This window comes from Citrus sinensis, chromosome 3 (genome assembly GCF_022201045.2).
Source record: "Citrus sinensis cultivar Valencia sweet orange chromosome 3, DVS_A1.0, whole genome shotgun sequence".
Lineage (NCBI taxonomy): Eukaryota > Viridiplantae > Streptophyta > Magnoliopsida > Sapindales > Rutaceae > Citrus > Citrus sinensis.
Genome location: NC_068558.1, coordinates 20147988 through 20158127, shown reverse-complemented (window position 1 = coordinate 20158127; position 10140 = coordinate 20147988). Strand labels below are relative to the sequence as shown.

At 33.9% G+C, this 10140-nt stretch overlaps 2 protein-coding genes across 2 annotated transcripts; both read left to right on the top strand.

The window, feature by feature from the left end:
• The first annotated feature begins 848 nt into the window (after positions 1–848).
• LOC127900638 (uncharacterized) lies at positions 849–4279 on the top strand. The gene is made up of 4 exons (XM_052435816.1): positions 849–2379; positions 2536–3349; positions 3437–3542; positions 3638–4279. Exons 1-4 carry the CDS (start codon positions 849–851, stop codon positions 4277–4279), a joined length of 3093 nt encoding a protein of 1030 aa, XP_052291776.1.
• Positions 4280–4820: 541 nt separating this feature from the next.
• Positions 4821–5319, top strand: LOC127900970 (uncharacterized). Its single transcript, XM_052436503.1, has 2 exons — positions 4821–5001; positions 5095–5319. Exons 1-2 carry the CDS (start codon positions 4837–4839, stop codon positions 5245–5247), a joined length of 318 nt encoding a protein of 105 aa, XP_052292463.1. The 5' UTR covers positions 4821–4836; the 3' UTR covers positions 5248–5319.
• Positions 5320–10140: the final 4821 nt, after the last annotated feature.

Sequence of the window (10140 nt, the reverse complement as noted above, 5' to 3'; positions counted from 1 at the left end):
ATTTTTCTATATCTTCACTCACATGCAGTCCAAAAATACAGGCATTTTAAGTGGTGCATTACTTAAACTCAAAACACTTGCTGCTGCGACTCAGTTTTTTCTGCCACATTTGAGGTCAGTTTCGAACTTTTGTGCATGTGATTTACTGTCATTGTTATTTAAAACTAAGAATGTGCATTTTTTTTAGTTTCTGAAATAAACTGTTAGCTCTGTTTCTTAACTTTGAGCAATAAGTTAGTTGATTTTGAATGTACTAAAATATGAAATTTGATTTTAGCTTTTGCCTTTGTGATTAGGAGATGATTGTTTGGGTGTTATATTAGCTGAATGACTGTGTATTTAGTGGTTACAAACTATTTACATCTCTGTTTCATGTAAAGAGAGGCAAATTTTGTTATATAATCCTACTTGTTTATTTATTCTGTTTTGGTTGGACGATTTGTAATAGAGACAATGACTATGATATGAATTAATTAAGTTCGTGGTTGTGAGTATTTTGAGATTGTATAAAGTTGATGATTTGTGTTTGATTCAATAAAGAAATGCTTGTTTTAAAGTTGTTCTGCATGTTACTTGACTTATGAATTAGTTCGACTACTTAAAAAGCCATTAGCACCCATCTTACCTATTAATCTCCTATTTAAGTTTCAAAACTTATTTTGTTTCAATTTCAGGATTTTGTCTAAATTATTATTATAATTAATGATTTATAGGGCTATTAATGATTTTCCAGAATTATAAGTTTATTATTACAACTATAATCATAATAACATTGAACTTTAAATTAATCATGCAATTTAATTAAACTTAAACTAACATTACATATGTGAACAGGTAAAATATTTGAAATGGACAGAAGTTGGATAACTTGTGATAGATTGTCTGTAGAGTATCGTTCTGGAGTTGCTGATTTCTTAGATTTTGCCATTTTGAATGCTGAAAATCGAATGTCAATTAGATGTCCTTGCACCTTTTGTTGTAATATGGAGTTTCATACTCCTCAACAAGTGAAGGATCATTTATTTGAAAAAGGTTTTCTCCCAAGATATATTGTTTGGACTTGGCATGGTGAGACTGACTCTAAATCTACATTTACAAACTGTGAAGACCATTCACATGGTCAAAGATTTAGATGTCATGATTACAGTAATATAATTGACATGGTCGAAGATGCTTACGAGCATTGTGATAGAGATCCTAGTTCTTTTAAGGATATGCTTGAAGATGCTGAAAAGCCTTTGTACCTGGGTGCAAAACATTCAAAGTTATCTAGTTTAATGAGACTTTACAATGTGAAAGGGAACTATGGGTGGTCCGATAAAGGGTTTTCTGCTTTGTTAGAAGTCCTTGCTGATATTTTGCCAAATAATAATACTCTACCTATGTCAATGTACGAGGTTAAGAAAACAATGAAAGTGCTAGGCTTAGAGTATGAAAAAATACATGCATGTCCAAATGACTGCATTTTGTATAGGAATGAATTTGCTGATCTTGCTAAATGCCCAAATTGTGGAGCATCTAGGTATCAAAAAAAAAAAGATAGCTCAACAAAATTTAGGAAAGGGGTTCCTAAAAAGGTATTATGGTATTTTCCACCTATTCCTAGGTTGAAAAGATTGTTTCAATCACCACAAACAGCTCAAAATTTAACATGGCATGCTAATAAAAGAATTAGAGATGGCAAACTTCGCCACCCAGCAGACTCACCAGCCTGGCAACTAATTGACAATAAGTGGCCAAAATTTGCACAAGAACCTAGAAATCTCTGTTTAGCTCTCTCAACTGATGGGGTTAACCCACATAGTACACTTAGCACTACTTATAGTTGTTGGCCTGTTATATTAATAACATATAATCTTCCTCCATGGTTGTGTATGAAGAGAAAGTTTTTGATGTTGTCACTTTTGATATCTGGCCCTAAACAACCTGGAAATGATCTAGATGTATACCTAGCACCTTTGATTGAGGACTTAAAAACTCTATGGGATGTAGGTATTGATGTTTATGATTCTTATAGAAAAGAAACCTTTAATTTACGGGCTGTCTTGATGTGGACAATTAGTGACTTTCCAGCATACGGAAACCTCTCTGGTTGTACTGTTAAGGGCTATTATGCTTGCCCAATTTGTGGGATAGACACTTGTGCATGTTGGCTGCCACATAGTAGGAAAATGTCATATATGGGCCATCGCCGCTTTCTACCACTCGGTCACCTATTTCGGAAACTGAAAAAGATTTTTAATGGGAAGCAAGAGTGGAATGAGCCTCCTAAAACTTTGTCTGGTGAGGAAATCTTTAATATGGTGGAAGATATAGATATTAAGTTCGGGAAAAAGAAGGCCAAAAAGCGGAAACATGATGGCGGTGGTGGTGGTGGTGGTGATGAGAACATAACTGAAAAATTGTACAAAAAAAAGTCAATCTTTTTTTAATTAGATTATTGGAAGCATTTATTAGTTCGCCATCAATTAGATGTGATGCACATTGAAAAAAATGTGTGCGAAAACATATATGGCACATTACTTCATCAACCAGGCAAAACAAAAGATGGGATTAATGCTAGAAAAGATCTTGAGTCTTTGAAGATCAGGGGAAAACTAGTTCCTGATGAAACAAACAAAAAAAACAAAGTCCTACCTCCAGCTCCTTATACTTTGAGTAAAAAAGAAAAAAAACAGTTTTGTGAAACCTTGCTGAGTGTGAAAGTCCCTGATGGGTATTCGTCCAATGTCCAAAACCTTGTTTCAATGGATGATTGTCGGCTTCAAGGCCTTAAGTCCCATGACTGTCATACTTTGATGCAACAATTTCTACCACTAGCCATTCGAAACTGTTTGCCTATAAATGTGAGAACGGCCATAATCAGGATGTGCTTCTTTTTTAATACATTGTGCTGTAAAGTGGTAGATCCTAATACTCTTGACCAATTGCAAGAGGAACTTGTAATCACTTTATGCTTACTGCAGCAGTACTTCCCACCTAGCTTTTTTGACATAATGATCCATTTAACAGTCCACTTAGTTGAACAAGTTAGGTTATGTGGGCCTGTTTATCTTCGATGGATGTATCCTTTTGAGAGACAAATGAAAACTCTCAAGGATTATGTTCGTAATCGCTACCGCCCTGAGGGTTGTATTGTAGAAAGTTATATTGCAGAAGAAGCACTTGCATTTTGTGCTGAGTACCTCTCAAATTGTGATGTTATTGGGCTGCCTACTGGTTGTCCAACTGATTTATCTATCGAAAAGCCTTTGGGAGGTGCAAACATAAAGGTGGTTGATGATCCTTTGTTGGCACAAGCACACCGGTGTGTTCTAATGAACACCCCTGAAATCCAAATATATATCGAGTAAGTTGTTAATTTTTCAAAAAAATATTACTATTGTATTATTAGATTAATATACTAGTTTTTAAATCTTAATATGTTTCACTGTAGGGAGCATATGCATTATTTGGCATCAAGAAACCCCTATAAGGCAAAAACAAATCTGTGGTTGCAAAATGAACACATACGAACATTTTCTGGTTGGTTACAAGCAAAGGTTAGAATTACTTAACTAAATACAATATAGGATATAAACTTAACAAGATTTTTCTACATGTTACTAATTACTGTACTTGTTAAATTAATTTATAGGTGGCACATGATAAAGCAAATAATGTGCCGATTGACGAAATAGTGTGCTGGTTAGCAAACAAACCACGCTCAAGCGTGGTGACCTTCTCTAGCTACGAGATAAATGGCTTCAATTTTACAACGAGGGACTGGGACTGTAATCGTGTGACCCAAAATAGTGGTGTTAGGGTTGTTGCTAACACTCTACAGATTTCAAGCTCAAAAGATAAAAGTCCTCATTTTGGAGACATGACGTTTTATGGAGTCATTGATGAGATTTGGCAGCTTGATTATCTAATGGTTAAAAAAACACTTTTCAAGTGTGATTGGGTAGATGATAGAGGGGTTTGCACTGACAATTTACGTTTCACTGTAGTTGATTTAAATCGGATTGGCTATAAATCTGATTGCTTTATTCTGGCTTGTCATGCAAAGCAAGTATTTTATGTAAAGGACCAGCTAGAGAATAATAAATCAATAGTTTGTTCAGTGACCGACAAAGCTTATAAGTTAAATGGGGAAAGATGTGAAGACGTGGATGTATTTTCTCCATTATCTAACAAACTTCCAGTATGTGAGTTGGATGAGAAAGATGATGAAGGAATTTATGACAGAAAAGATTGTGATGCTATTCCAATAGATATTGATTTAGAAAATCAGTGAATGTATTATTGTAGTTAGTTTCCAGCACCAATTTTCAAAGTTTTCCAGTAAGTGATTTATTTATTTCATTTTATGCTATTGCTCTTGTATTAACTTATTAATCTAAATGATATACTTATTTATTTTAATCATTTTCAGGATTGTAGGAGATGGCTGACGATGTTGAGTTCACTCTTCCGGAGCTCGACGGAAGACCAAGGAGAAGAAAACAAACAAAAAAAAAAGGTTTGCAAAAACAAGAAGTTAGTCATGAAGCTGCAATTGAGTACAATTCTTATGGTGTTCCGGTTGGTAAGGGAAGAAATGATCTTAGGAGTTACATTGGAGTCATTGTACGTGAAACAATTTCAATTTTACTTGATGATTGGAGGCGTGTGCCACTGGAGATGAAGGAAACTTTGTGGGTTCATTTTCAGGTTTTGTTTTCTTGTTTCATAGTATGTTTAAAGATTTTATATAACTTCCAAATTTTTTTAAAGTTGTTGCTAATCCATGTTATTGGTTGACATAAAAAATTCAAATTGAGCTTGAAATGCAAAAGCCAAGTATTAAAGTGGATGGGGGTTGCATCAAGAAACTTTCGTTGTGAACTGGCAACTGAATTCGTTCTACCTAACAAGGACGATCGAAAGTCACTAAGGTTGCCTCCTATTGAATATCCAAGCATTAAAAAAGAAGATTGGAAACTTTTTGTTGACAAAGTTTTGTCTGAACAATTTCAGGTGTGTTGTTTGTTAATATTACCTGATTTAATTGTTGGTAGTTACTAATAATCAGTGGTAACTTTTTGTTCTTCATATAAACTGTTTGTGCAGGAAAAAAGTAAGAAGGCAAAAGACAAAAGAGCAAAGAATGTCTACAACCATCGCTTGGGTAGCACAGGATATGGTGGCATGTTGTATAGAAAAGTAAGTGTGGTAATATGGAGTAATTACAGTAACATAAGTAATCTAATGCGTATAATATAATAGAATCAATTATTTATGTTTTATGTCACCTTGTAACAGAAAAAGGAGAGTGGAGTTTCTGAGCGGGAGATTGATCGCAGTGAAGCTTGGTTAATGGCACGAGCAGACCGAGATGGCAAATATGCTTCTGATGTGATGCCAATTGCTGAGAAAATAGTAAGTCACTTGTATACTTAATTCTTATGAATTTTCTTTATAATATGTGTGTGTGGGGGTAGATATTAACGTACATATATACTGCTTTTTGTAATAATTGTATGGCAACATTTACAATTGACAGAAACTCAGTAAGATTTCATCAGAACTGATTTCTTCGCATATTAAAAGGTTAAAACTTGTTTGAGGTGTTGTCTTGTAATATTTTCTGTAGTTTCAATTTGAACTGTATATGGATTTGCTTTTTGTTAAAGATTCAAGAAGGATATTAGTTTAGTTTAGCTGATGTCTTGTACTCGTAATTGCGGATTTACAATATTTTTTTTTTGTAGAATGAGCTGAAGAGTCATGTTGAACAAGGAACATTCCAATCACAAGGGTCACATGACATTCTAGGTGAAGCTCTTCAGAAGCAGCCAAATGGAAGTAGGGTGCAAGGAGTGGGGCAATTCGTCACCCCATCTATGTACTTTCATGTCCCTGATGCCACTGAGTTAGTAAGAGAAAGAAAGATGTATCAAGAGAGTTTCCAATTCATGTCTGCTCAATTAGAACGCATGAATGCAAGGTTAAACGCGTACAGCAATACTGAAGTTGGAAGTTCTAACTTTCCTAAGCCCAAAACTTCCACTGGTGTTCAGATTGACAATGATCAACAATCCCCTGAAACTCTTGGAAAAAGAAAGGTATATGGCCTGTTACATGTCATTATTTTATTTCCATTTGTATATGCATGTATTACTAGTAATGGTATGTATTTTGATTATTGCAAAGGCTGATTTCCCATCGGGTAAGTCGACTCCAAAATCTGTGAAGAGTAAAATCAAGGACAGTCCCACCACAATTTCCCAAGCAACTCCTCAACAAACCCCCGAAAAAGTAGACTGTGAAATTACTTCAAAGCCCACACCGAGAAGATCTCCTCGACTAACTCCTAAAGTACTAGATAGGCAGTTCTCCTGTCATGACAAAGTACCCAACAAAGAACCACCAGTCATCAGACCAGCAGAAGTACCCAACAAAGAACCACCAGTCATCAGACCAGCAGAAGTAGCCAAAAAAGAACCCAGAGTCATCATACCAGCAGAAGTAGCCAAAAAAGAACCCAGAGTCATCAGACCAGCAGAAATAGCCAAAAAAGAACCCCGAGTCATCAGACCAGCAGCAAAAGACCTCAATGTACGTGTGAAGAATACACGGGCAGCAGCACGATCAAGAAAGAATGACAGGAGTGAATATATGAACATGTTTACCATGTTCATCGAGAATTCTTTACCTCGGTTGATCAGGATTCGGCATGACACAGCAACCTTTGGTGAAATTTGGGAAACACACTTGGACAAAATGATTTGTGCTGAAATCATCGAGTTTAAAGAGGTCTCCAACTGCATCATTAACATATGGATCAAGTACGGTAAATCATAACTTATGTTTTAGTAAACTTGGCCCTATTATTTTGTTTCCTATATTCAAACTTACTTCGTTATATATATTTGTTTCCTCTTAGACACCTGTATGAGGAGATGGAGAGCAATGGAAGTACTAAACCAGTTCAGTTTGGGCTTTTTGAGAAGCTATATCCAAGGGTCAGTTTCAAAGACAGGACTCAATACATTTCAAAACTGTTAGGCTTGGCAGAATTGGGACAAGTCATCGTATTCCCGTATAATCCTGGGTATAACCTTTTTCATTTGCTAGTAATATTCTTTAATTTGTAGATTAATCACTTTTACTTGTAATTCATGTGTGAGAACAATTTTTATTTTGTTTAGTGCCCACTGGGTGTTATTGGCAATTGATTTGGTGAGACGTACAACCTATTACCTTGATCCTTTTGAAGGTAGTCCTGATGAAGAGCTAATGCAGATTGTCAATCAGTTAAGTTTGTTATTTGTATCTTTGATCATGCTATTTTATTTTTATGTCTTATGCTAATTATTTGCTAACGTTAGCTATGTCTCTTAATTGTAGGGGGATTCGAATACATCAGAGTTTAAATTCTGATACAAAGGCCAATGTTCAATGGATACCTGTCAAGGTAAAAATCAGACAAACCTAACTAATTATTGTTAACGTACACTAAAAAATTAATGTAATTTTGATCTTGTAGTGTCCGAGGCAGCCGAGCAGCTTTGAATGTGGTTACTATGTGATGAAATACATGCAATATATCATCACAAATGTGAACGTTCTGAAAAATAATGTAAGTATTGAAAATGATTTTTACAATACTGTATCATATTGTTTTAATTTATTGTGAAATGAATCAGCTCAAACACCTGTGTGCTTCTTTACAGTTATCTTTTTATTGCGTATTGTATGCATTTTATAAACTGTGAGGGTACTTATAATGGTGACTATGTTGCATACTGTTGAATAGATTATATGAATATCCATATAGACATGAATTAGGATTTGGGATATACACAATGTACTGCATATCCCAACACAAAACAATTGTTTGGGTTGCAAAGTAGTTGTTAGTGGGGATGTGCTATGGTGTCGTTGCTTGTACTTTACTTTGATGAGGATAAGTTGTCATCCTAATTAAGGTTTTGTATCTACATCCATATTTGTATTAAATCGCGTACTGTTGGGGTTCACAAGTTGCTTCGGCTATCAAATATTGTTGTTGTTGGGGTTCACAAGTTGTTTTTTTTTTTGAATTACCATGATCAAGATGTTCAGTATTTACCTATATAATTTTGGATAAAACAGTAACATTGTTGGAGTTTATTTGTTGGCTTTAATTGTTAACACACAAATGTATTTAAATTAATGATAATTAAGTAGTTTAGTCAAGGATTTTCGGTGAATAACTTGTTTTAAAATTAAAGTTCAAGGGAGTTGAGGAATACACTGTCAAGGACCTCTCGCGACTTCGTGATCAGTGGGCTACATACGTTGCCAAGTTAATTACAGCCTACAATCGCGAGGTAACATACAAGTAATTTATGATTATTTTTCCTTAAAACAAATCTGTGATTTATTTTTTGTGCTGTGCTAATTGATTTTATATACTTGTAGGTGGAAAAAAAATGAAGGCATATGCGGACTCCAAAATCAGTGACTCCAAAATCAGTGACATTGTTATCTGTTTTTTCTTCTTGGCTAAATTTTCCGAAATTAATTTAGTACTTTATCGTGAATACTACTTGTTCAAAGCTTAATTTTGTACTTGAACTTGTTTTTTACCCCCAAACAATGATGTATTTGAACTATTTTAATTTAACTGATGTATTTGAAATGTGTATTATGTGAATTGCATTACAAGATTTGGTATGTTTAATATATTTTGTGTTTATTTTAATTGTAAAATAAACATGAATAATGTCATTAAAAAAAATAAAACACAACCGGTATAGCACCGTTAATACTGACACTAATTATTTAAATGACGATAAGAATTTTTGATGTTATTGAGTCAGTGGATTCCTGATACTGTAGTCACATAAATCAGTGACATGTAAATAGTATCATTAAATGCTAACGCGATTGAGTCACTATCCTTGTGACTCTCTAGTGACACAAAATACTGACATAAAAATAGTATCAACTGATACTAACATCATAGTATCACTATGGTGGTGATACTATAGTGACACAAAATACTGACGCAAAAATCACTGACACCAAAGATTAGTGTCAGTGTGTTCTGGCTTGAGCATTACTGACACAATTAACAAGTGTCAGCAAAAGTAATTACTGACACTAAATTGGTGTCAGTAAAGCCCATTTTTCTAGTAGTGTATATATATGTTCTTAAAATTGATGAATATAACCTTTTTTTAATTTATTTAAAAGAAACGTTACTTAAATAAAAAATTCAAATAAATCCCTAAACAAATTTCATAATTTTTGAAGAAGTCTAGCTATGATAAAAATAATTTCATAATCAATGTTCTTCACTGAAATCAGAAATTTCTAGGTTTTCATACTTGAATTCAAAAAATCGTAATTAATTGAAATCTTATCCGATTAGCTTGGAAGAACTTTCAAAACATTCTAAAAGATGTCTAGTTAACATGTCCAAAACCAATAATCAAAATCAGTTTGTACAAATTACTATCATTTTTGAAATATCACATTGTCAGCAAATTTTCTAAAGAAAAAAATTTAGATTTCTATTTCTATTGCAAATATATAATCATGCTTCTCCATAACAAACTAATGACAACCAAGAATTAAAACTTATCTCCAATCTTCTCTCAGCAATATCCAGTTCAAATGATGCAACTTGATCTCATGTGTTGCTCACAGCAAAACTAAGAAGAAGATTTTCTTCTTCTTTTTCTCTTTTTTTCTTTTCTTTCTCTTTTCTCTCCATCTCTCTTTTTTTTACTTCGCTGTTGTTTTTTTTCATCATAGCCGATCTATCTTTCTCTCTCTCTCTCTCTCTCTCTCTCTCTCATAATGGGAAAGACATCTTATTCTTTTTATACTAGGGTAAAAAGATCACTAAAAAATTAAAAAGACTTAAATACCTTTAGAAAAAAATGGGGTATTACACTCTTAACCCCTTAAAATTATTTCGTCCTCGAAATTTGCTTTTAGTTATGTCTAACAAAATCCATACCTCAAACATTTATGACCAATAAATCCTTATAAAGACTTAAGCAGACACATCACGCTCTCGTTACGTTACTCTGATACTTAAATCATACACTTCTTGAAAACAAAATCACATAGCCTAAAGGTTTGGCATAGACCTAATTATATTCACCCTTACAAAATCCT

Excerpts from the sequence above, each read along its gene's own strand:
- LOC127900970 (XM_052436503.1), top strand. The coding sequence starts at position 4,837 with ATGGGGGTTGCATCAAGAAACTTTCGTTGTGAACTGGCAACTGAATTC. Across the intron at positions 5,002-5,094 it reads TTTTGTCTGAACAATTTCAG|GAAAAAAGTAAGAAGGCAAA; the intron begins GTGTGTTGTTTG and ends CTGTTTGTGCAG.
- LOC127900638 (XM_052435816.1), top strand. The coding sequence starts at position 849 with ATGGACAGAAGTTGGATAACTTGTGATAGATTGTCTGTAGAGTATCGT. Across the intron at positions 2,380-2,535 it reads TGGCGGTGGTGGTGGTGGTG|GCAAAACAAAAGATGGGATT; the intron begins GTGATGAGAACA and ends TTCATCAACCAG. Across the intron at positions 3,350-3,436 it reads GAAATCCAAATATATATCGA|GGAGCATATGCATTATTTGG; the intron begins GTAAGTTGTTAA and ends GTTTCACTGTAG.